The sequence below is a fragment of the Carassius gibelio genome, chromosome B5, assembly GCF_023724105.1.
Source record: "Carassius gibelio isolate Cgi1373 ecotype wild population from Czech Republic chromosome B5, carGib1.2-hapl.c, whole genome shotgun sequence".
In the NCBI taxonomy this organism is placed as follows: Eukaryota; Metazoa; Chordata; class Actinopteri; order Cypriniformes; family Cyprinidae; genus Carassius; species Carassius gibelio.
In genome coordinates this window covers 12,341,093-12,368,855 of record NC_068400.1, presented here as the reverse complement: position 1 = coordinate 12,368,855, position 27,763 = coordinate 12,341,093, and the positions used below count along the sequence as shown (strand labels likewise).

Below are 27,763 nucleotides of genomic sequence, written 5' to 3'. Positions count from 1 at the left end.
CAAACAGCATCTGCGTTTATATAATTCCACTAAGATTATCGTATTATGTTATCAGTATAATTGTATTTAATATTGTTACACTAAAATTATTTTTACAATTAATAAAAAAAATAGTCTAGTTATGCTCAATGAATGAACAAATAAGTTATTGTTTTTCATTTTACTGTTGTATTTATAGATCGCAGTGTTATAGTTTATTGTTATATTACAGCTTATTATAGTAGTTACAGTATATTGTTTATTCATCAATTTTTTAAATTAGCTTTTATTTTTATATTTTCAGTTTTCATTTAAATTGTAGTATATTTCGTATTGTTGTTATTTGGCTTTTGTCATTTGTAGTAAAATATTTTTTTTGTAAAATATATGTTACTTCTAAGGTTCATATTTAATTAGTAATTTTAGTGCTGCAACTTAAACCTAATTTAGTTAATTTAGCCAAGTCAAATTTTTTTGTGTAATATATATGAGAGAGAGAGAGAGCATCAAGAGAGAGCATCAAGAGTTCACATCAGCGTTAATCTGGAAATGGATGAGGATGACCTGCACGCGCATATCACGGCTTGATCAGTCACAGCTGAGACATCAGCCCACTCTCCGGAGTATTTATTTGTGGTCTCCTTGTCGTGTGTTCTTTCCACCCCATGACATTGTTTTAGAGACTGTGGGTAAGTTAACCGAAGATGCACCGACGAATGATCTCCGTCCATTCACCCTTTCTCTGTTTTTCTTTTTTTCCTTTTTTTCCCTTCCAGGTGGTTTCTCCTCCCCACAGCATGGACAAAGTCCTTCAACGGCTGACGGAGGTTAGCATCCGCCACTAGCAAATAGTCAAGCATCTTGCCACACGACAGTGGGGAACCGAGCAGGAGCCCGCTGCCCTCTGATTTGCATGGCTCAATACTTCCATGACTTGGTCTATCAACCCTGCTTGCCACCCCGTTCTCAGACTACCGAGTTATATCATCTTGCATAACAGTGGCTGTTAGATGTGGATCCCATGGCCGCCCAAGAAATGGAAAGTGTGGTGGTTGATAGACTCCACCGGGCTCTGCCCAATACCCACCAGCAAGGAGTGGGGAAGCGGAACCATGCGACGACCATGGACCTTGTGGAGGTGATAGAGCTGTTGGAGGCGGCCCACTGATGGGATGTTGGGGAGCAAGTTCCTCCTTTTCCCAGGAGGGTGGTCCAGGAGCAATGTGCATCAGAGGGCATCTCTCAACCAGTGAGTAGGCCGGCAGCTCCAACCCTGCAGGATGAGCCAATGGAAGTCACCTCAAATCCCACCTGGACTTGGCTGGCAGGTTGCATCGTACGTCAGGATTTGCCGGTAGGAGCCCAGGAATCCGCGTCAAAGTCAATGGCCACCCGTTTCAGGCTCTGTTGGACTCTGGCAGCTCGATCAGCCTTACCAAAGCTCACCTCCTTTTGCCCTGCAGCAAAACCAAGGCTGTCCTGCCAATAACGTGTGTGCACAGAGACATGCAACGCACTTAATGGGCCACCGCATGATGATCTCTGCCGCCTAAGATTCCTGGCCAGTGGAAGTCAGCATAATGAAGGACCTCCCCATACCCATCCTCCTGGGAAGAGACTGGCCAGTCTTTGACAGTCTGTTGGCTGCTATCAAGCAACCTTCTAGCCCAAGAGGGAGCCACGAGAACGACGTCTGGCAAAAGGACCATGTCGGCCCTCTTTCTCTTAGCCTCGGACAGTGGGAGAGATGGTAAGTCCCCCTCCAATAACTCTAACCTCTATTATGATGTTTTCCAGCAGGTGACAGGAGGGGACTTCTTCGGCCAAGCTTAGCATTAAGATGACTGGTTTAAGCATTGCTGGATGCAGGTGCATTCAATAGAGGGCAAGGAGACTCGGCCAGTACCGGGTGATACCCTACTCAAAGACGAGAACGGTGTTGGAGTTGGCACATGCACATCCTCTTGCGGGATATCTTGGGGCGGTCAACGCCATCCAATGTATCCGTGACCGGTTTCACTGGCCTGGAGGCTGAGGTAAAGTACTTTTGCTAAGCCTGTCCCACCTGCCAGAAGACCTTACCCAGGTCTTCTCCCACCAGCCCACTAATTCAGCTGCCCATAATAGAGGCGCCCTTCGAGCACATCGGGATGGATCTTGTGGGGCTGTTGCCAAAGTCTGCCCGGAGGCATGAACACATTCTGGTGATTGTCAACCATGCCACCCGGTACCCAGAAGCATTTCCTCTCCACAGTTGGCATCCCAGCTGAGATCCTGGCCGATCAGGGCACTCTGTTTATGTCCCAGCTAATGGTTGCCCCTTGCCGGTTGCTCAGGGTAAAACAACTGAGGACCTCTGTGTACCATCCTCAAACAGATGGGCTTGTTGAATGCTTTAACCAGACCCTAAACAAATGCTGTGACGGGTGGTAGTGGAGGAAAATGGGACTTGGATCTGAAGCTGCCATACATGCTCTTCAGGACACAATAGGTTGCTCAGGCGTCCAACAGCTTAACCAAAGTGAGCTCCTGTTCAGCAGACAATCCCGGGATTGCTTAATATGGTAAAGGAAGCTTGGGAAAAACCCACACCCCAATAGTCGGTCATCGAGCACGTCAACGAAATGAGAGAGAAGATAGACCATGTCATGGCATTAGTCCGGGAACACCTCGTCAAAGCACAGCAAACCCGACAGTGTCATTATAGCCCAGCCGCGGGAGATCCAAAATGGGGATCAAGTGCTGGCCCTGGTCCCCAATTTGGCCTGTAAATTCCTCGCCACCTGGCAGGGTCTGGACATGGTGTTAGACAAGATAGACCCAGTGACATACCAAGTGGGACAGTCTGGTCAGCGATAAATGGTCCAACTGTATCACGCGAACCTGCTGAAAAAGTGGATAGGGACCAGGGACCAGCTCACCACACTTGCCACCACAGAACCCGCAGTTGTAGACATGAACCGGCACCATTCTGCTGCCCAGAAAACAGAGCTGCAACACCTGATCAGTCAGTTCTCTATTGTGTTCTCTACGATGTCCGTACAGACCCAGGTACTCCAACACAACAGGACACCCCCAGGGTTCATACCTGACCAGGAAAGGACAGCCAGAACAAGTAGCCTGGAACATAGACATTGAAAAGGCCTTCCAGTAGGTGAAGCAGGTGCTCACTTATGAACCTAAATAGTAGAAATAGATAGAGAACCTAAATAGAGAACATCCCATACTATTTTAAGCAGGAAGCTGACCTTGGCTGAGAAAAATTATCCAACCATGGACAAAGATGATCTGGCGGTAAAGTGGGCAGTCCTGGAGCTCCGCTACTACCTACTCGGCCATAAGTTCACCCTCATAACAGATCACACGCCCCTACAGTGGATGGCCCAGGCCAGGGACACTAACACCAGGGTGACGCTGTGGTTCCTCGCGCTCCAGGAATTCCACTTCATCGTCCTCCACCGTGCCAGAGCAGCCAACGCCAATGCTGACGGCCTCTCTTGGATTTGGTCAGCTTTTGCAGGTCTGTCAGGGGTCACTCCCCACCCACCCCCAATAACCCCCTTGTTAACACCGTATGTTTCCACCCGGACCAGGACAATGCTTGGGTGGGGGTGGAGTGTGAAGAGTGTCCCGAGCTCACATCAGCGTTTTCCTGGAAACAGACGAGGAACACCTGCACGCGCTCATCACGGCTTGATCAAGTCATCAGCCCGCAGCCAGATAAGCTGCGTGAGGGCAGCGGTGATTGAGACACCTTCTCCCTGAAGCTTAGACCTAACATGTTTTCTCCCTTTGCATTCCAGAAACCAGTGCGTGACCAGCCAGCCCGAACACAAACATCACATGGACACTGCCACTGGAACTCACTCACGGAAAGCACCTACTCACCTCAGCAACCACTCCCCTCACTTTGACACTTGATCTGATTAAATCCACACTCTGTGGTATTTTTGTTATGAGCTCTCCTTGTCGTGTGTTCCTTCCACCCAGTGACAATATATTATAGTTGTAGTTTTTTATTTATAGTAATAACCCTGATTATTTGTATGAATTTTTGATTTATATAAAAAAGGCTCTTGTATTACAGTCATTTATTAATATTAACTGCATTATTAAGAATCTAATGAGAACCATGAAAGGAATTAAAAAGTGTTTATAGCATAACTTTTAGATTCAATAGATTCAGCATGATTAATTATTATACAAATAATCTTGCAAAAAAAATTTCACAAAAAAATAAGCTTTAATCACTTCATTTATTTCTTATTATTTATTCCTGTAATTTTGGGCTGACCTGAACATTTTGAGATTCACCCTCAGTTTTAGTCTGTTGTGAACATGAAACACATCACAAGCTGCTTTGCAGGAGGATAACAAAATATACTTTATTTCACAGGATTAGAGGTTATCCATTTAATATGCTTTAAATGTTTTTTAGAGTATTTTATTTAAATACAATACAAATAAATAACTTATTTATTTCAAAGCAGTCCAAAACAGTTTTCAGAAGATACAAATTTGCCATATACATCCTCACTCTCTCTTTCTCTGTGTGATGCATTAAGCTTCAGAGCCTCTACAAGATAATCATATCCATCAGAAAAAAATGAAAGCAGATGTTCTTACGCACATGATCCTATTAAAGAGAAAACTCTTGCACACATAATCCCTAGTCTTAGATTATTGGAATGATGTACAATGGAAATAAAAGCTTGTATTCATAAACTTTGCTCTTTTGAGCATGTTTACTATTTAATGTCGACCAGCATGAGGATAACATTTCATCTAGTGCCATGAATCAAAGAGCTCAAAGGAGCGGAGCCGCTAGAGAGAGTCGCATGTGTTCAGTCTTTCTCTCGATCTCTCTCTATCCCATCAGCATTATGAATGAAAGTCAAACCAGTATGGGTAAGAAGTGTGTAGCGGTGTTCTTCCTGCGGGTTTTTCTCCCGCGCAGAGGCCTTCCATGAGCGCTCAGACCTACAAACATCTGGCGCTTCTTGTTCCTCCATTCAGCGGATGCGTATGTGTTATACCCATTCTCCTCAATGCGCTCCTTCAGACGGCAGTTTAAACCATAATTTCTCTGAAATGCATGAAACAAATATTTATTACATTTCTGCACACTTAGTCATGCTGGTTTTTGAAACATGGCAGAAGCTTTCTGCTGGTCTAAAGTGGTCTGCTAGCTCTAACTAGATTTAGCCTAAGTTAGTAAACAGGCTAGTCATCTGATTCATCCTATAGACCTGCTTGGACTTGCTTCTGACCATAATGGTAATCTTGGACCAGGTGGAAACCATTTAAATGGATTCACTTAATTGTTGCTTTGTCAAAAGTAACAATGTTAAAAGTAATGCATATATTGTATTGGATGTTAAAATAAGTCAGCTATTAGTTTGTTTTTTCCTCTAAAAAATTGTAAACACGATGATTAAACCCCGACTACATCAGCACTGTCTCAACCAATGGCATGGATGTTGGGCGGGGCTAAGTTTTTGTTTTTGTCTTTGTCCGATTAACGATTAACACTGCAGCATAATTATAATTTTTAATGATTTATTTGTGGGACAACTAAAATACCAATAATATAAATATGTGAAAAAATGATCTTTATAGTGAGTAAGTGAAATATAAATTACAAAATAATAGCAGCACAAAACTGTAGTAATATCAAACGAATTAACTTTTTTTTTCACCTGCACCTCCTTATTTATTAATAAATTAATAATTATATTAATGTTTATCATATATCCTATTTTATTTATTTATAATTTACACCAGCATCCTCTTGTGGTTTTATTTTATTTTTTCACCAGCACCACCTAGTGCCCGCTAGAGATCCCTGTAGTCCCTGTTAAATTGTAAAATTGCCCAGTCATATCTCTATTTTTATGGCTTTACATTTGATATTTGTATGGTTTTAAGATTTGGTGCAGGATACTCACGGCTCCATACAGTTCTCCCTTCTTACTGATAGCCAGGTAAAGGTTACTGCTGATTCCTCTGATGGCAACGATCCCAACATCCACTGATGTGATCTCGAGAATACCTGAAAAACACAACATATTAACTGCGAGGAAATATTGTTTAAAACAGAGCAATGACTGCTTGAATTTTTAGTCAGTTTGTTACATCATTTAGTCTTTTTAAAAAAATGTTTATTATTATTTTATTTTTTTTATTAAATTAATTTTAGTTTAAGTTTTAGTTCAGATTTATCTAACAATGACTAATAAAACCTTTGCAAGATTGGCAGTGACTTTTGCATGTGCAAAACCTCCAATTTATTTTTCTGGTTGTGCTTTAACTCAACAAGGAGTGATATTTTGGCGGAACAAATGAAATAATGTTTGCATGTGTGTGTTTGTGTACAGAGGTCAGAGGTGAAATTACAGTTTTGGTTGACCTTTGCTCATCTGCACATTTTAATTCAGCTCCTGAAACACCGAACACACACACACACACACTCTCCCTCTCACATGGGAGCATGTGACGCCTGACTATCGGAGGCTGATAACCCCAGTGGCTGCGGGTGTGAACCCTGCGGCTGGACTTGCGGGGGTTTGCTGCGGCTGCCCTTTGATCAGTGCAAATGTGTCGAAAGATGCTTCTATCATGACAGCTAGAGTCACCACTCAAAACAGTTCTGCGGCCCCCCTACGAAGAGGAAGATGCACTGGATGCTTCCTCTGTACGGCAACTCTGTGTTTGCAACTTCCAGATCTGTGTTTGTATTTCTCAGGAAATCACTCCTGTCCTCTGTGTATGCTTTCTGATTTGATAGAGTCTGTGTGTTAATTGGTTGTGTGTGTGTATCTTTTTATGCAATACTGTATATCAGTGAGCACATCACTATCAGTCAGTATTTAAGTTTTTCTTAATTATCTGTATCAGATTAGGCTGATAATGGATGCAGATAATTAGCTGGTGTGGAAATTCTCAAGTAGTTTATTCCTGAATTAAAATGTATTTATATATATATATATATATATATATATATATATATATATATATATATATATATATATATATATATATATATATATATATATATATAAAATATTACAATTATTCATGATTAAGATACATAATATTAAATACACTATATTTAAGATGTCAAGTTTAAACTACTTGTTTTTCTTTGCATATTATATGTATAATTATTACTTGAAATAAAATCTAAAAAATTTCTAAAGTAATAGAGATAAAATTAATAAAATCGGTAAAATAATATTTAAAAAAATAAATAAAATAAAAACAACAAAAACACAACTAAAACTATCGATTTAAACCTTTCGTTATATTGAAAATATATAATGTAATTTTGTTATAACTTGATATCATTTAATGATAATTGGTTGGGAAGTTTTCTCTAATCTCTAATATGTCTGAATATATATATATATATATATATATATATATATATATATATATATATATATATATATATATATATATATATATATATATATACAGAAATACACATATTAAAGAGGACAGATTTATGATGATTTGTCCCCCTAAACAAACCTCTTTTTTCAATACCAGGTTTTAAAATTACTAAGCAGTTATCTACATTGTTTACTGTATATTGTCTGAATTGGCAATCAAAATGGATTTCGGCCATCACATAAAAATATCTGTACTGTATCAGCAACATAATGTGTGAATTTGAGGGAGTGAATGTATGTGCAGGTATAGTGTGCACTCATCTATCCGTTTATGTGCGTGTGTGTGTGTGTGTGTGTGTGTGCGTGCGTGTGTGAAGTGGCTCCATTGGGGTCTCAGGTTGCAGGTATCAAGTGAGATGGTAAAACTATCCGAGGGCTCTGTGTCCTCTCAGCGCTGGGATGAAAGCATGAAAGGAAGGAACAACACAGACAGGATGACAGTGAGACGGATTAGAGAAGCTTCAATGATCAGTGATCAAAGACGACAGCAGAACGGAGCTCACTGCAAAAGACCCAGTGAAGCTCCCACACACACACACACACACACACACCCATTCAGACCCAAACCACCAACGTTCACGTGAAGCACAAATGCAAGGCTGACGTACACGCATGTCCGACTACCATATGTTTGTACCACACACATACAAAACACATCAACCAGAACCAGGTACATCCGAGGCTAAGATGATCTACTAGTCAAAAGCTGACAGAAATCAATTTAATCTAAAGGAAGATGCTATAAATTGTTAAGTTTCTATACAAAACAATTTTTTAAAAAGATGATTGGAGCAGAAAAAGCAGCCAGTAAGAGTCCTTCATATCACAATTATAGTTAACTAGAATTAAAACCACAAAAAATATTTACTTAAAATGCAATAAATGTCATAATTTAAATAAAATGTATTAATTAACTAATTGCCAATACAACATGACCCATTTTCATTCATCTACTAAAATAACTAAAACTAGTATTAAAAACTATAATAGTATCAAAGCTAACATTGCATTATCCTGAAAAAAAAGTGGTAGAAGTAGAAACAATTTTTACTCAGAAACTGTTAGTAAATTTGATAAATAATGCAGTGAAATGGCAAGTAACCCATTGAATTAAACATGGATTTTTTTAGGGAGGTAGACTGAAAATTGTAAAAATCTTATAAAAACATTTTAATACCCTTTGTTTGACTTTTTGAAAAATATTTTTGCTAATGTATATTTCTCCCTCAATAGGGAGGATGCCCCCCGGCCCATAGAGTTGGTTGATGAAGCTTAAATATAACAGTTCTTGCATATTCCCACACACATCTATTAGTGTGAATAGTTTTGATGACGTTACTATTATTCTAAAATGACAAAAATAAAGCGCTAATTTCTTTGAAGTTCCATGTCAGTGAGGCCACACTTGAGTAACCACAAAAGAGAGCTCGGAGAACAAGCCAAGCCATTACAGTAAATGTGTTTGTAATCCCACCTTCCAACGCATACGAGCCAAACACCTGCGAGAGCGACCGAAATGGAGAAAAACCTCAGCAGATGTCGAGCAGCGCACCGGGAGGTCAAGTTTAAACTGGGCCTATTTGCTGGTTTTTCTTTACATGCTGCCTTGTTTTCCCGAGCATGTCATGCTCTGCTGCACGTTACTAAACGCTGCGTCGTTGGCTTGCAGTTGTTTGTGCAGACGTGCATTTTCCACAGCCTTCTGCCAAAATCCACTTGTTTTTTGTTTTTTTTATTTGTGCTGGCCTAATGTCTGGTGCCTAAAAATGCCAAATAAACCGTTGTCGTTTTTTGAGAGCGAGGAAAACAGCATTGCGCAAATCATTGCATCATGCCTAGTTGTCACTGATAGTGAGGCGTTTGGGGGAGCTGTGAAGCCATCTGTGGCACACATTGCAGTGCACTGGTGGTCTCCTGTACGTCCGGCTCATGCCTGAAGCATCATGACTGCTTCCTGCGATGACTACAAAGAGGATGTTTGAAAACATGATAGTGGACTTTAGTTCAGACGCAGAAAAATAAACCATTCTGTCACAGCTGATATTTAATCTTTCATTCCATTTAAAGGAATTAGAGTATACACAAATAAACGCAAATAAGTACATCAAAGAAGCCACTGTCTCAAAAATAAAAAAAGAGAAAACATGATATACATGAGTATATGTTATGAATTGTACCATTGTACATGTTGTACTGTATATGAGAACGAGTCAATGTTTTGTTCGTTCTCTGGCTCGGCTCGGTGTTCATCTTCATTTCTCTCTTCACAGCAGTTCAGTCAGTGTACTGTTTGAGTCAATGAATTACTCCGGGATATTGGTTTGTTTGAACTCAGAGGGAGTGTCAGCCAAATGTAAAAAGTTAACCGCTTAATTTATTTGTGGATTGATGCGTATTGGAGACGCGAACCGTTTAAAACGGTTCAGTTCGATTTGGTGAACTGGTTCAAAAAGATCCAGTTACATCGAATGATTCGTTCACGAACCGGATATCACTAAACTGCTTTGTTCTGAACTCTCTCTCACAACAGACACGGAAGAGAAGACAATGCTGAATAAAGTCATAGTTTTTGCTATTTTTGGACCAAAATGTATTTTCGATGCTTCAACAAATTCTAACGGACCCTCTGATGTCACATGGACTACTTTGATGATGTTTTTCTTACCTTTCTGGACATGGACAGTAGACCGTACACACAGTTTCAATGGAGGGACTGAGAGCTCTCGGACTAAATCTAAAATATCTTAAACTGTGTTCTGAAGATGAACGGAGGTCTTGGAATGACATGAGGGTGAGTTATTAATTACATAATTTTGATTATTAGGTGAACTAACCCTTTAAAGCATAATAAAATAGAATAAAAGCATCTACAAAATTAGTAAATGCAAATAATAATAAAAACATGATTATCACAGTACATGTTAAAAAAAACAGATTGGCTATATGTTGGGGGGAAAAAACTTAGTAATTATGTGTATTCCAAAGAATTTCACAAATGTTATGCATGTTAGTTCAGACCTGTCTAATTTTTACCCAAGTGACAGACTTTAATCCAGTGTGCAAATATTCAGTGTCTGTTAGTCTTTTTTAAGCATGTGGTTTAGTAAGCATGAACCATTACTGGCATCAAACACCAGTGCAGTCAGACAGACAGCTGACTCCCACTTTATCAAACAGCATCAGGATACACGTGGGACAGCTTTACACTGGAATCCCCATAAAAGCTCATAAATCTGTTGGAGTCTCTCTCAAGGACAGACCAGACGCTGGGTTTAACACCCCCACTGCGCTTTAATCATTAGTCTGATTCAATTCCTTAAAACTTTTACATACAATTCAACCTGCTACTCAATGTAGGACACCAGCAAAACTCTAGTCTTCAACGTCTGACGTCTGTTTTAGTGTAGATCAAATAATGCTAAAATCCACTGCGAGAGGTTTATATCCAACCAGTTCAAATCTAATAAAATTACATGTGGTGTTACAGCTGTGTAATAAATAAAAAAGTTGCTAAAAATAAATTGATTGATGCAATTTTGAAAAATAACAGTTTTTTGGTGCTGTTAGCTTAAAAATAAAGTCATTTAGGAGGCAAAGTTTCATATATTTTAATAAAGGTTAAAAAGGCAAACCAAGATTTCATTGGAATATTCTGCACTGATGAAAGAACACTAAAGATAAAACTCGATTTTGATTTTGTGTTTTTACCTGATAGGACCTTTAACAATTGCTTTTCATAAACTGAAGTGTACAGAATTATATTAAATAGCATTTTATTTCAATGCAAAAAGTGTGGGGTTGGTATTTAATGTTATTTTAATGAAAGGAATCTCTTATGCTCACAAAGGTCTCATGTAATTGATAAAAATACTGAAAAAATCAGTAATATTGTGAAATAGTTTAACAATTTCAAATTACAGTTTTCTATTTGAATATATTTTAAAATATAATTTATTCCTGTGATGCATAGCTGAATTTTCAGCATCATTACTCCAGTCCTCTGTCTCTTTCAGAAATAATTATCATATGCTGATTTGCTGCTCCAGAAACATTCTTATTACTATCAATGTTGAAAACAGTTGTGCTTCATATATTTGCGAACTGTCAATTGAAATAGAACCTTAAAATCATAAATGTCTTTACTGTCACTTTTGATCAATTTAATGCACACTTGCTTAATAAAGTATACATTTTTTGAAAAATAAATAAATCTTTCTAAATGGTAGTGTGCATCAAGTATGTTTTGTTTTTTTCATGGTTTTACATTAACATAATGACCTGCATCTAACATTATCCCCAAAACAGATTCATTGATGCATTTGTGACATGAGCTGCTGAAGTTGTGCATCATGGTCCTCAGAATGATGTCACTTCCCTCACAGACCCATTGTTTGTGTTTTTCCCAGCCAGCGGTCTCTTCATTCAGGAGCACAAAGGCCAGTGTTTCCCAAATCATGTCTTGCCTAAGGACAGCGTCACTACTGCAGTATCCATTTCCACCAACACTGGATCTGTGCTATAAAGACTAGTGTAATTTCACCCGCCGAGGATTATTCTTTTGTCAGAGCCCATTACTGAACGTGAAAGACGCTCACCTTTGATGTGTCGCGAGCGATATTCACATCACGCCATTCATGAAACTCTGCCTGCAGACTAACAGTAGCTGCTCTGTTTCTAATTCAACTAAATCACGAACAGGATGTGATGCACTAGTAAGTATTACACATAGGTTTAAGATACTGTATCTCAACATGTAGAATCTTACAAGAGAAAAATAACTATTTCTACCATTTAATTGCATTTTGTTTGAATATTGCAAATTGCATATTGGTAAAAAATGCATTGGCCAAAAGTGAATTTTATAGGTTCATTCATGAATTATCTTTAATATCTCAATAGTTTCTCAAAGAGAGAATTTTCAAAATTAAACTGAGCTTGGTTGTTTAATAGTTTTTCTTTCTCTCAAATAAATGAATTAATTTGCTCAGTAAGGAGTCATTAAAGTAATCCAAACTGACAGTAAAGACATTTATATGAATGCAAAATATTTCAATTTCAAATAGATTTTGTTCTTTTGAACTTTCTATTTATCAAAGAATCCTTAAAAAAGAATGCATCACTGTTTCTGTAAAAATATTATTGTGAACTACGTTCACAGAAATGTATCTTGATCAACAAAGCAAAATGATTTCTGAAGGATCACATGATACTGAAGACTGGAGTTATGCTGCTGAAAATTCAGATTTACAAAAACGTATTCCCTTTTTTAAAATATATTATAATAGAATGTGGTTATTTTAAATGATAATAATATTTCACAATATAGCTGTATTTTTAACCAAAGAATCTGCGATCTGATTTGCTCAAGATACTGAGCCAGCAATCAAAACCCAATATGATCCCTCATACATTTCTCATCAAATTCAGCTGCTCCACATTCATTTTACAACTCTGTACTCATACAGCGTGTCAACAATTGTCTCACTTCTGCCTATTTTTACTTCTTTCAGGATAAACATCTGAGACAAAGTGGATATGGTGGAGCAGTAACATGTTCCTCTGGGATCACATGTTGATCACTGACACATTTGTTTTGCTCGTTCTCACCGTCAAGAACTTTAACCAAATGTGATGTCCGAGTCTCTCAGGAGGCTCTTTAGGACTGGTTAAAGTTGAGAGCAGTTAAGTGAGAACATGTGTATTACTGCTGCTGTTCCTGACACACACACACACACACACAAACTGTAAGCTCACTCCTATGGAAATAAGAGCAACCAGCTGTGCTGTACACCCCTTAAATTAGCTACTCGCTTGTGAATAAATGAGATGTGAAATTCAGAAAGACAGGGTTAAAATGGGACAGAGCTACAGAGAGATCCATGTATGTTTAGTTTAGCACTCTAACGCTGTTTCTAAGGCATCTTTGCTAATGAAAGCACATTAAACTAGAGCTTACCAATGCAAAACACACTGACACAATGCTAAGGTAAGACTTGATATGTTTGCTTGGATGTTCTGAGTGTTTGCTAGGGTGTTCTGGGTGGTTGTTTCCGGCCGTAAATTAAATTATTCCTCAAGTTTTATCATCCAGCAGGCAAAAAAAAAAAAAGTCTGATCACCTGATGATGATTGCTGATGATGTTTGACTTTAGCTGGGTGTAGTTTGCTTAGTCTGGTTGAGTGTTGTGTGTCTGTCTCACAGATGAGACTATCAGGAGGAAACTACTCACGCACACACACACACACACACGCACAGATCTGACAGACATTTCCTCTCAACGCCTGATCACCTCTGAGAGTTACATGTTAATCAAGTTACATGTTTACACATGATGTCACGGTGATGTCTGATGCTAGACAAACACACATTGCCCCCTAAACTCCCCTAGCCCAGTACATTTCCATGCGGATCTCAAATAACCTAAAAAAGAAAAAAGATTAGAACTAGAGTTTGCACTTTCTTAAATGTATAGGATTTCAAGTATATATATATTTTTTTTACAAAAAGATTTTTCAAAACAGAAGCTAAGGAGGTCAGATCAAACTTTTATTGCTCAGACAGCTCAAAATACTTTACATTGGGTTCCATTAAAGATTTTTCTTTTAAAAGAAGAAACATAAATAAAACCAAATGAGTGAACACTTTTCCTAATCCGGAAAAAGGTTCAAAAGTTGTCACAGGGGCAGTACCTTTTCAAAAAGTACACTTTTATATCTTTTAGGTACTAATATGCACACCTGAAGTATTAATATGTACAATCCAGGTACTAGTATGCACATTATAGGTACTAATATTGACATTTTAAGTATTAATATGCACACTTGAGGTACCAATATGCACATTTTTGGTTCTAATATGTAAGCTACACTTTATGTACTAATATGCATTTTTAAGTTACCATAATGGACCCTTTAGGTACAATGATGTACCATCCCAGTGACAGCTTTGAGATATCCTTTCATAGCACAGTTTGAGACTGTGTTGAGATCTCTTCTGAAACCCAAGAGGAGACGTACTTTTTGTCAGGGGACAATCTGAGAAACAGAAAACATCTCTCTGTTGTCTAGGAGAAACAACGCATACAACCACACACGGCTAAATCAAGACGCCCCGTGGCGTTAAAAAGGAAGGGATGTCAGTGCGAGACACCAGACAAACACACGCACACACAGAGGAAACAGGAAGACCCTTATCTGCAAATGGGCTCCATATGAGTAATGGCTAATTAACTTGTTCTGCGTAAAACACCGAAAACACATTGTGCATCTCCCTGATGGGCTTATAATATTTGAAAACAAACCAGAGACAATCTAATTAGAGATCCATGAGTCTGTTAGGTATATACACAGCCAATGCAAACAAAAGCTTAACCTTTGATCACATTATAAAGGATGGATTTCCACCTTTGCTGTGTCAGGGGAAACATTTACGGCAATATGTGGGTTAATTGCTCTCAGGTTTGTGGGTGTCAGGACACAATTATGCATATAAAAGTATATTGCATTCCTTAACGGCCCATTAATTTTGTTTGTTTTATTAGAGTGGCTAATTTCATTTATGGGGTTTAAATATTAGTAATATTATTCCTGTGTGGTTCATTTAGACGGACCAGCCTGAATTTAGTTTCACATCAGGTGTTTTGCCTAGATATAATTTACTAAATGTTTTTAACAAATATTGCAGGCTATAGAAATGTTATGAATAGAAAGCCTATATAATAGAAATGCCATAAAACATTTGATTTATATCCACATTTAAATGTAAAGATGATCTATTATTAACAAATGTATTATTTATTAAAAAGTAATTATATCCTTTAATTATAAAAGTGAAGTTTACCAATAAAAGTAATAATATTCCTACTCTAAATTATTTTCTGACTTTAAATTTAAATTAATAAATGTATTAATTTAATTAGAATTCAATTCATTCACAATTTCACAATTAATTAAATTTAATTCAATGTCACAATAATCCATATTTTTTACTATAATTACATAATCCAGAAACAAATCCATCTATCTATCTAATCAATTAAAATGAATTTCAGTACTTTCAAACTATTAGACGCTTTATTAAACTTCAAATATTTTGAGAAATATTAACAATAGCTACATAAACTATTGATTTAAGCATATGATATGCAATTAATAATGCAATTAATAACCAACAGAGTTTAAAACCAATTAAACCAAATGAACAGCCTATAATTGTTCATCTTCTTCTTATTATTTACAACATCGGAGCTTTATTATTTTTTATGTGATTTAAATCTAAATTACACAATGCAGTTCATAACTTTATCATTACCAATATTATTGCACGATTAGTAGCCTTCATCCAAACACGTCAATTGTCAAATTCTAATCGGGATTAATAAAAGTCTTAATTGTGCCTCTCGCTGATGAACGCATTTTCTTAACAGTTAAGGTGATGTACACTTGATAAAGTTTCCAAACGTTCGCAGTCGCGACGTGATTGTTTGGCCACAACTGAATAAACAGTATTGTTGTGATTTATTATCGGGGGACTCACTGCAGGGATCGTCTTTGGTCTTGGTGCCGTTGACTCTCCCGTCTCTCCCGATCCTAAGGAAGAACTTCTGGAAGGAGAAGAGTTTCCTCTGGCGCACGTCTCCCTGGAGGTGCACGTAGCTGCGCACATGCCGGCCGGAGGTGGAGGTGGATGCAGGGGCGGAGGCGGATGAGGAGTTGGCGACCCTGAGCGCCCGATGCACGGGACATGCGCTGCGGCAGGTGACGCTGGACGCGAAGGTCACGGAGACGGCGAGAAGATAAACGACACACACCGACCAGCATGCAGACACACTGTTACTCACTGTCCATCTCCTCATGGTACTCCTCATGGAACATGCTGCTCAGTGAATGTGCATGGATGCCTCTCGCCCAACAGAACTCCACTCAAGACCGGAGAAGAAAGCATGAAGTTGTGGATTTAGGTTGAGGAACAAGTCTGTGAAGCTTTTGATGCTGAGATTAATCCCATTTGGGAATGATTATCATGGCAGCACTTATTCCTCCTGCGTTTCGTGGGAATGTGCGTCAAAATGACCCTGTTCTTGGCATTCTGTCTTCTGATGTGATCTCCTACCTCCAGGAGGTTCACAGAAATCTCTCTCTCAGTTTCTCACCCCTCCCTACTCCTCGTCTGTCATTCGGTCCCTTCCTGTATTCTCACACTCCCATGAAGCATTTGCTCCTCCTTGTTGTCCCGTCCCCCCCCCCAGAACTCCCCCTGGTCGGGGTCTGTAGGTGCGGGGTTTGTCTGATAGGGCTTTTGTGAATGGCTGTTATCTGGAGCTCTTTGATAGTGGACTAGGAAAAGAGCACAGACGCATGAGAAGATGAACGAACCTAACCAGAGGCCACTCTTGATTGGTCCCATCTGATGATAAGAAGCTTTTAGTTCGATAACATTTCAGAATCATCATGTTTTGCCCTTTCTTTTTTCACGGATCACATCCCAATTTCACCTCATCCAATATCCTGAGGTCTAAATCAACAGTGCTTGAAAAGACAAGACATTGAGTACATGTCATTGTTATTCTGTGGAGCGTGTTTATGAATTATTTTCTTAGAATATTAGAGATTTTCCTTTTTTGAATTTTTTCATTTTTAATTAGGCATTGCATTGTGTTGTGTTTTAGGATTATAGGAAATGTCCGTAAACTTAACAGATAATGTCTTGGCAATTTCGCATTTTACAGAAAGAAGAACATTAACTTCAATGCTGCTCCAAACCACTTTTATTTTTCAGTTGAACACAAATGGAGATGTTTTGAAGAATGACCACACTGCTCTCTATAAAAAATACTCTCTCTCTATGTACTCACACAAAAGAAGACACATTTGAGAATGTCAAATTATTTTCCCTTTTTGAGTAAACTAGAACAAGAACTAAACACGTCCTTCATTTCAGCCTTCAGAACTCAGTGGAAAAGTTGACTTCTACAAAGATCATTGATCCCACAGTTTTATGGTGTGTTGATGAACTAAAATGTGTTTTCAGTGACCAATGGCTTGTATGCTTTGGTTTATCTGCCTTCTCAAACATCACTATCTTATCTGCATTTCCTGCTTTTTTTTCCCCCTAAAAGCCTTTTCTGGATTCTTCACTGGAAGTGAGGCTGGCTGGTTGCCCCTCTAACGATCACACCAATAATCGGTTTGTTTTTTCTTGAAATATGCAATCATAAAAAAAACATAGTGCTGTAAACCTTATCCAGTCTAGTCACACATTCCTGGATTTTAACATGCTGCGAGTGTGCAACATGCTTTGCTTTCTGTGAGGCTTTATTTTTTGTAACCCACGGATAAAACTCAAATAAAATCAAATGCTGCTGTAGCCAGCAACCACTCCGAATGTGATCTCACGGTCGTAGATTTTATTTGAAAAACATGCAATAGTCAATGCAATTGAAATGTGGCCTTTCCCGTCTCCTTTTTTGGGCCACATGTAATATAAGAAAGATTTAGAGGACTTGTGCAGAAGCTAGAGATCTGTCTTTCTCTGTGATCTGGGTTTTAACGGTCAGTTTTATCTCAATAGATCTATCTCTTGGTAATGCTTCTCAAATCCAGTTAGAAACAGCACAGTTACCCGACTTCCAATGAGAGACTTACATCAAATAACAGCATGCTTACAAAGAACATTGAGTAAAAGTACGGGTAAAGTTTTATTTAACAAAACTAAAAAATAAATGCATAATTAGTTTCATAGCTAATAGCCTATTATATTTATTGCTATTTATTTATGTATTTATTTAAGATATAAGCACACTAAAAATACAACTCATATTTGATGTCTTTCTTTCAGTTGACACTGATACTGTATTTCTGTACTTTTAATACACCTTCTGATGTTCATTAACATTTATTTATTGCTACAACTTGATAGGACATAGGAAAAGACTCGTGCTAGCTGCCTCTAAAACTGACATGTCGACTCTAAAGCGATCTGTATCTCACATAAAATAAAATATAAATAATTACAGATGATTGCTTGTATCAGCCAGTATCAATTATTGGCCGAAACACCAGTGCATTCTTTAAAAAAAAAAAAAAAAAAAAAAAAAAACCTTAAAATGTATATTTGTATTTGAGTATTTGTGAATAGTGATGCTTTATATTTACATTCAGTAGATTTGAAGCTAGCTCAGAAATCTCTGTCTCTTTGAATGTTATTCGTTTTTGTCCATTCTGTCCGTTAGCAGTTTTGCCAGTCACTTTAAGTAAATATTTGATGAGGCAAGTGTCCATTGAAGGTGTCGGGGTGTCCGCTTTCAGTGATGGTTTCTTATTTTCCGGCTTCTGGACATGCTTGTCATGAATTCCTTGATCATGTGACCTTACCTTACATCATATGTAAACCAATGGATATAATATAAACACTGAATAACCAAAGCTATATCCTGTAAGCTGTTTAAATGAACATTTATTTGAACTTGTTCACTCCAAAAGGCGCTGTGTGCTCGTGATGTCACAGTGCGTGCGCCTCCACTGACGTGCCGCCATTCAGTCCGAGGTGTAAAGCTAGACAAGTTGTTCCAGTTAAGTTAATATTATGAAGTGATCTGCTTTTAGTTTAATCAGGACCATTGAATCTGCTCTGACTGGACACCTGAATTATTTAGTGGTACACAGGAAAGGGAAGTCGCCACGCTGCCATTTAAGAATCACACTACGTATGTGGCCCTTCTTTTGCTGGATGCACATTACGGTAATGTGTGATTATATAACTGAGCTAAAATCAAGGTTGAGGCATGAAACACACAAAATCTAGGGCGCTAATATGGATTGACACTGCTGACAAATGTGGTCATTGTGTGACCTAGCTGACAACGTTGCGGTGCCAAGTGGGTTTCAAGTTATAAGGGACAGAAAAACCGGCCAAATCTGGCCTAATTAAACCCGACCTCTGTAATGGAGCCTGAATCGACATGGTTTGGATTGCAGAGTCACCTCTTACCATTTTACAGTGACCTGAAAAAGTGTGGCTAGTAAAGAACAAACAATGGGTGAGTGGCAGGCTACATTTAGTTGTGGACTAAGCTTTAAAGTCTTCAAAAACATGAGTATTTCTGCATGTCCTGTCCAAACCCTTAACAATTAAAGGTACAATTTTTAAGATATTTGCAGTAAAATATCCAAAAACCAATAGGCTAGTGTTATATATTTTGTTCAGCTTATTACTAACAATATCTCTGTTTTCAACTACTTCTTCTTAGTTTTATGGCAGATTGCAACCATGGCTTATTCGGTGCACACCGCCACCTACTGTATCGGAGTATGTAGCATGGTTATGAATCTAATGACGTTAGTTACCCTTTGTTACCACCTTTACTGACGTAGAAACCACATGACAACAGTGTCGTGGACAACTGAGGAAGTAGCTTTGCGACAAACTTCAACAAGAAAGAGATACCGATCTCGATAGGTGAGTTGTTTTGATTTGTATCTTTACAGAAAACTATGCTATTATAATGATCAACAAGATTAGTATTATGGGGCATACACGCCAAACGCGGGGGATCGTGTCTGATTTTTAGTCTGATTGCGTCTTTACATTGACTTTGTATGAAATCTACTTGCGCAAATCGTTGAACTTGTGTTAAATCCATGATTTATGTTTCCATCTGATTTGATGGCCGTCAGCGGTTGGGTAGAAGACAACAAATCTCATAATTCCACGCTCCTTCTTAGCATCATCAAACCAAGCAATTGTTATTGTTTTGATAGTGCGCCCTCTAGTGGCAGGTCCTACAACCTGTACCTTTAACAAAGAGTTTACAGTACTATCTACTTCAGATGGCATCCAAAGGTATGAAGCTACATCAAAATCTTCAAAAATATATATATTTTTAAAAATGCTATTTTATTTAAACTTAGGATCATCTGACAGTGAAGATGTGTTATTATGCTGATTTAGCTTTGTAACATTTCATATCATTGTGGATGTCAACAGTGCTGCTGTGATTAACACAAAATTAATTGAGAAAATTAAATACTAAGACATTATGAAGTTCATACTTAGTTTTCAGTATTTACTATAGTTAAATATTTGGTTAGGTTTCCTAAACCAGTTCTCACCAGTATGCAAAAACTGAATCCATTAGTTTAAAGAGAACGTGATAAGCAAAATAGGAAAAATACTGTTCAGATTTTTGGGGTTGGTAATTTTTATGTTTTTGAAAGAAATCTTTTCTGCTTACCAAGGCTGCATTTATTTGAACAAAATACAGTAAAACAGTAATATTGGGAAATTTTGTTACAATTTTAAATAACAGTTTTTTTATTTTAATTTATTCTAAAATGTCATTTATTCATGAGATTCAAAGCATCAAACTTCTAATACACTGATTTGTTGCTCAAGAATCAATTCTTGTTATCAATTAAAAAAGTTTTTGCTGTGTAATATTTTTGATGAAACATTTTATTTCAGGATTCTGATGAATAGGAAGTTCCAAAGATCAGCATTTATTAAAAATAGAAATCTTTTGGAACATTATAAATGTCTTAACTGTCACTTTTGATAAGTCTAATGCATCTCTTGCTAAATAAAAGTATTATTTACTTTAAAAACAAAATCATTTAATTGTACCCCTAACTGCAACAGCATTAGGATCTCATGGTCTCACAATAATCTGAAAGCAATCAAGCAAATCCAACAGCAGAAGACAGAAGCTCTTGCAAACATCATGACTGCATTTATTTATAATCATATCAGCAGTACAGTTGAGCAGTATAAAATGTTCAGAGAGGATTGACCTGCAACACCTCCATCCTCAGTGATAATGTGCATTTAAATGGTTAACAATGTCTTAACCGTTTGAGCACCCTGATAATGCATCTAAAGCATAGAGCACCAACAGTTTGCAGCACCATAACAGCACCATGAGCCGCACCAATACAACATTCACACAGCTGGATGACGTTAACAAAAGCACATTAACTAGAAAAACTCTGGTTACAAATGTAACTGTGGTTCTATGACTAAGTGGAAGACCACCAGAGGCAGTCCTGAAAGCACCAGTGGAAAACTCCCCACGTTTACGCTTGACCGAGAATCAAATGACAAAGTTGTCACCTCGTGACTCGTGATGTGCCATGAACTATAATTTCCCCTTAGCACGTCACCTCTATCTTTTAGATCATTTTCATGACCAGAGACTTTGGCGGTCTTCCACTTAGTCATAGAACCACAGTTACTTTCGTAACCTGCATTCTATTTCCTTTCGCTCCAGACCGGCAAAGGCATTGCTGAAAGCACTAGTGGAAGACAAATACCTACACAGTCATGAGGGATCCCCTGAGAAGCATCCGGGCAGGCAGAAAGCACACACTGCTGTCAAGGGAGTCACATTCAATCAGTAAAAACATGAACATATACATGATAAAGCCCAGGTTTCTGCTGCACAAATTTGAAAGAACTACACCCCTTTTAACACTGCCCAAGATGTTGCCAAGGCACGTGTAGAGTGACAATAAATAGATGAGGGAGCAGACTTTCCTGCTTACTTATACGCATGTAAAATAACCTGTGCCACCCAGTGTGCCAGTCTGTTTAGAAAGTGCAGCATCTCTCCGCATTTCACTAAAACAATCAAACAATTGGACCGTCTTATGTCAGGCTGGTGTCCTATCAATTTAAGTCCTCAAGGACCTAACAGGATATAGCTCTATATGTCACAGGGAACTGAGCACCATACTTAAATCCCATGTCAGACCCCGGTCTGCCTGTGGAGGACAAAGATGATCAGCTCCTTTCAAGTAGAAAACAATCAGCTGGTCAGACCCAAGTGAAGAAGCACCAAACTCGGACCAGTGAGCTGTTAAAGCCACCACATACAAGCTCCAAAAGATGTTGCAAGAAATCTAAAATGCATCCCACTGAACATTGTAATGGATCAATATAACGGATAGAACACCAATCACAGGATACCTTCCATTTACATGAATAAAACTTATGTGTAGACACAACATGTGTATTCAAAACAGTGTCCTTGGCCCTCTGCGAACAATCCAAGAGAGACCCGGTGAGCCCAGAGGCCACACCCACAGTTTCAACCGGTCTGGAAGTGGGTGCCAAACTCTCCTTTCTAACTGACTCAATAGGTCTGGTCTGTTCGGCAGATGTCAAGGTGGCCCTATTAACACTGAAAGAAGGGTCTGAAACCACACCCTTGCAGGCCAGTGAGGAGCCACTAACAGTAGACAGTGCCTGCAGTCACACACCTGACACAGATTCTTCCAAATCAGTGTTAATGGGGGGAAAGCATATAGGATCACGTCTGGCCAGTCATGGGCTAACGCATCCAGACCCAGAGATTCTGGTTTGTCCATCGGGGAACACCAAAGAGGACAGTGAGAAGTGTGACTGTCTGCAAACACATCTACTGCAGCGGTCCCATATGTTCTCCATATCATACGTCTGAATGTAGACTGCAATCTCCCTGTAACGCCCTGTCACGAGAGAGAGCATCTGGAGCTGATTAAGCTGTCCTGGTAGGTACTCTGTGACCTGGTGCTTCCCTGATGATTGATATAAAAAATGGGCACTCTGTTGTCCGTACGCACCAAGACATGCTTTCCCCTGAGAACAGTTTAAAAAAGCAAAAGGGTAAGGAATACCGCTGTCAGTTCCAAAACATTTATGTGCATTGTGCACAAAGCCCTTCTCCAGGTGCCATTCACTCCTCTCACGCGCCAGACCCTCCCCCGGCATCCGTCCTTATGACTTCCCAGCGTGCAGGTCCTAATGGAACTCCTGTGGGGATAAAATGCCGCTGTGACCAAGGTGCTAGTGTTTGCATGCAGTGATGTGTGACTCTGATTTTTGTGTATTTGTCTTGTATTAGACACAGGCATTGCCAGCCCTGGATTGGCCTGAGCCACAATTATCAGAGTGGTACTACTGTTGCTGTGAGCTTCTCAAGAGTGCCACATAGCAATGAGTGTGACCCACCCGAAGCCTCTTCATAGCTCTTAGAATTGACCCTATTCTCTTTTAAGTCAGGTAAACCGACATTGTGAGTTTAGAGCAAGGTCTATGTAACTGGTTGACTGCGATGGAACAAGCTTGCATTTGTCCCAGTTCACAGTGATCCCCAAAGATGTGATGTGTTCCTCCAGGTGAAGAGCTTCATCCATTACCTGCAGGGGTGATGCAGCACAGACAAGCCAGTCTTCCAAGTACTGTAACAGTCTCATTCCTGTCCTCTAGAGTGGTTCCAATGCTGCCTGGATGAACTTTAAAAAAATTATTGGTGCCAAAGCCAAGCCAAACGGAAGAACCCCGAACTGAAACATTTGACCCCCTATTGCAAATCGAAGGAACCGTGCTCTGGTGCAATATGAATATGAAAATAAGTTTGCTTACAAGTCTATTGTCCAAACCAATCTTGCAGCATTATGGCCTGCAACACATTCTGAACAGGAAAAACTTGAGAAAACGGTTTAAGTTTCTTATATCCAAGATAGGGAGAAACCCTATTCTTTTTGACCAGAAAATATATGGAAAAAAATCCTCCGGGATGAACTTGGGCATCAGTGTATTTTATGGTACCTTTGTGCTACAAAACCAGAACTTTGTGCGCAAGTGCCTGACGTGTATCATGAACTATTGTCTGTTTCACACCGATGTGAACAGGAGTTAGACAGCGAAACTGTATATGGTACACTCTTGAAAGCGTAGTCAAGACCCATTGTTGTTATTGATCTCCAATGAATCAATTGACTTTCCATGAAACAGCCCAATGTCGACATGTGATCGTCCATGCTCCCACAAAACGCTTACATGTAGAGGCGGGGGGGTTACGTTGGGGATCTGGGGGTTGGATGTGAGACTGATGGTTAAGTCCCACCATGTCTGGGAGGTGGAGCAGGTGGTGTTGGAGTAGTCTGAGAGTTCCGATGGTGGAAGGCTTCCTGTGCAGCTGGTCCAAAAATTAGTCCAGGTGCCAACACCAATGTCCAAAAATGATTCCTACATAACCTCCGGCAAGGAGGACTGGGCCAACCTAACTTGCTGTCGAGCTTGCACAAGAGTACCTAAGGCTGTTCCACGGTGACTGGCAATAACACCCACAGTCTGCAATATAAATCAGTCAAGTCTGTCACTAATGGGTCAGATAAAGTTTCTCTCAGAGAGGATTGTAGAGCCACAAGCATATGCGCCAAAGAATTAGAAACACAGCCACGGCTTGCTGTAGCATTTGTGCACGAGACAGTAACTCATCAGTGTGCATACACTCAGCATTGGGGCAGCGTACATTCTCACAAAGTGCCTCATTGGGAGATACAATAAGCGCTGCCACACTAGATTCTATAGGTGGCATGCTATCATGTCCTACTGTCTCTGGGTCTTGCATTACAGCCAGTGTGTGGGCTAACTGATCTGGACGTGTAGCCTTCATTGAATTTTGTAATGCAGTCACCAATACAGATGCAAAGTTGGCATTGTAAATTATGTTCTCTGTGCACTCAGAAAAATATTCTCAGAACCCACTGGTTGAGGGGGATCTAGATTGATGTGGGCCAGCATTGCTTTTAAAGTTCCTTCCAGGGATGCAACAGCTGAAGATGACCCACCTGATTCTCAGACACCATCACACTGCCAGAGTGCTGATTCACGCTGCGCTCAGACACGTATATGCTCTCAGCCGAGGCAGCCAGGGTTTTCCGAGTGTAAATCATCACAGAAGCATTCAACTTTGCCAACATCCAGCAGATTGTAGCCCTTTTGCTTGATGCAATCCATATCTCACGATCGCTATGTGCTGCAAGATGCAAATCCAACAATCAGAATACTAAAGCGATGTAATCAAAATGAAACAGCTTGCGATATATCCTGAAGATCTCTTCAGCAGCAAGCTGCACAAAATATCATTACGTTACGTTAAAAATATCGTTAGAATGAGAAAGAGATTGAGGTGACGTGATAAGGGGTAATCATGAGGTGACAACTTTGTCATTCGATTCTCGGTCAAACGTGAGCACGGGGAGTTTTCCACTAGTTCTTTCAGCACTGCCTCTGGCAAATAGAGCTACAAACACAGTGCAGATAAAGGAACAGTTCACACAAAAATTAATATTTTGCTGTAAATGTATTTGCCTCAGGCTATTCAAGATGTAGACGAGTTTGTTTCTTCATCAGAACAGATTTGGAGAAATTTAGCATTTTATCACTTGCTCACCAATGGTTCCCTTGCAGTGAATGGGAGCCATCAGAATGAGAGCATAAACAGCTGATAAAAACATCACAATAATCCACAAGTAATCCACACCACTCCAGTCCATCACATAACATTTTGAGAACTGAAAAGTTAGGTTTTGTAAGAAAAAAGTCCATAGAGTTTTAACATTAAACCATCGCTTCTGGACAAAATAAGAGTTCATATTCATAATATTGCTATTCTATTCATAATATTGCTTCCTCCAGTTAAAAAATAAAATAAAAATAGGAAAATCTTTTCTAATGAAGTAACTCATCTTTGATGGCCTAAGGGTGAGTAATGTTAAAGTAAAAAATATCTAAGATCCTGTGTAAAGATTCATTCAAAAACTATTTATGGTTATTATTTGTTAAGTATTAAGAAATGCAATTTTTATTAAAATAACAATAATTTAAATGGAAACTAAAGTAGACTAAATCTTTTGTAAGGTCAAAAATTTTGATGCTTCGGATTTTTTTTGTAACTGAAATATTCATACCTGCATTTTTATCACAACACTAAATATGATTAATGGAATGACAAGAACACTATTTAGTTTATAAAGTACCATTTCTCCATCTCAGTAATTTCCTTTTCGTATTTTTCTTACTTTACAGTCATTTCCTTTTTAATTTTCTCTACATTTATAAAGATTAATCTTAGTCATCATATGTTTATAGCAGGACATAGATTCTTTTTCAGGTCATTTTTTTTTAAATGACAGTATCCACTGAATTAAAACTAATAATCAAAAAAAAAAAAAATGTGGAGAAAATTTATTCTTAAGTTATGTTGAAATGTTAGTGTTGTTATTTTCTTTGTCTATGCAAATTAAAAGTATCTTTCATAGCAAATGAAATAAAACAAAAACAACCTGAGACTGTAACATTTTTTCATGCAGCCTATTAATATACTATCTAGTAACAACTTGGGCTAATTAGTTAATCATTTTGCACACATATCCACAAATACTGAGTTAACCTAAGCTTTGTGCAAAATAAGTTAGTAAAACTATACTAATGTAAGAACTGCACATTTTGACTGTGAAAGAGTTGCGTAATGTTCATCAGACAGTGGTCACATGACACTTCAGATAATAACAACGACAGTTTATAATGAATAACCTGACTATCAGCCTGTAAGTGCAAAAACTTTTGCTTGTTTCATGCCAGTTTCCAACTGATCTAAGATTTTAAAAAGTGGGTCTGTAAAGATAGGTGTCTTGGTGCGTCTTTAACCTGTTCTTGACTGGTGAACCAGTCAAAACACACCTTTTCGGGTTAAAAAGAAGAAAAACAAAAATAAAAACTACAAAACGAGTGCAAAAACTAACATATATGTTAACTGATGTTGAATCCTGTAACTAAATCTTGATGTTTTTGGAAGCATTTCAAGGTGCATTTTAAGAAAAATGGAGTCAAATGTCTAGAATTCCTTTGTTCAAGTAAAAACCACATATTTTTCTATATTTGAGAGGGTCGTCTTTGTGTCCAGTAGTTTGTGCTTTTGGTCGATGACCCAAACCTGACCTCTGTGGTGTTACATCATGCAAGTGACACAACACTGCTTGCGGATCGAGCGCAGCGAGCAGCGACCCAGCAGCTTGAGTTTCTCACAGAAACGTGTCGACATGCTGTTTTTCTTACAAACTAGACCTGCAAAGAAAGGAAACAAAATAACAAAAACTATTAAAGGGCTTTAACATTAAAAATAAACTATAAAGCCATGGGATGGTATATCAGAAATTATCTTTTAGCACAACGCTATGTTTTTGGGGAGTACTTTTGCTTTCTTACACAAAAAAGACAAAATTTTTAATAGATAGAACCTGAATACAGGGGCACATATAAGTCATGCTTAAAAATGTAAATATCGTCATTGCATTAGATAACAAAATATAACCAAACAACTTTTATTAAGCTCAAAAAGAAGGTAGTTGGGTTTTAGTGAAATAACCAGTTGATAGTGGATCAGGATGTAAGTGGATCATGTTGATAGTTAATGTAATCAAATACACCTGTTTTTTTTTTTTTCTGTGGTTAGGTCACCAGTGTAAACTTGAGGAGAACGGTCTTAATACATCCACTAAAAATCTAT

At 38.5% G+C, this 27,763-nt stretch overlaps 3 protein-coding genes across 3 annotated transcripts in view; all 3 read right to left on the bottom strand.

Annotated features, from left to right (window-relative positions):
* kcnv2b (potassium channel, subfamily V, member 2b) overlaps positions 1-27,763 on the bottom strand; it is a 172,954-nt gene that overhangs the window by 38,599 nt on the left and 106,592 nt on the right. The window lies entirely within an intron of this gene.
* LOC127957897 (fibroblast growth factor 10-like) lies at positions 4,339-16,944 on the bottom strand. The gene is made up of 3 exons (XM_052556594.1): positions 15,970-16,944; positions 5,928-6,031; positions 4,339-5,065 (listed from the first exon to the last, which is right to left on the bottom strand). Exons 1-3 carry the CDS (start codon positions 16,298-16,300, stop codon positions 4,874-4,876), a joined length of 627 nt encoding a protein of 208 aa, XP_052412554.1. The 5' UTR covers positions 16,301-16,944; the 3' UTR covers positions 4,339-4,873.
* adamts12 (ADAM metallopeptidase with thrombospondin type 1 motif, 12) overlaps positions 21,139-27,763 on the bottom strand; it is a 34,943-nt gene continuing 28,318 nt past the window's right edge. Inside the window, exon 24 of the mRNA XM_052556581.1 lies at positions 21,139-27,321. Within this exon, the coding sequence (XP_052412541.1) occupies positions 27,206-27,321 (116 nt within the window). The 3' untranslated portion in view covers positions 21,139-27,205. The remainder of the gene's footprint in view (positions 27,322-27,763) is intronic.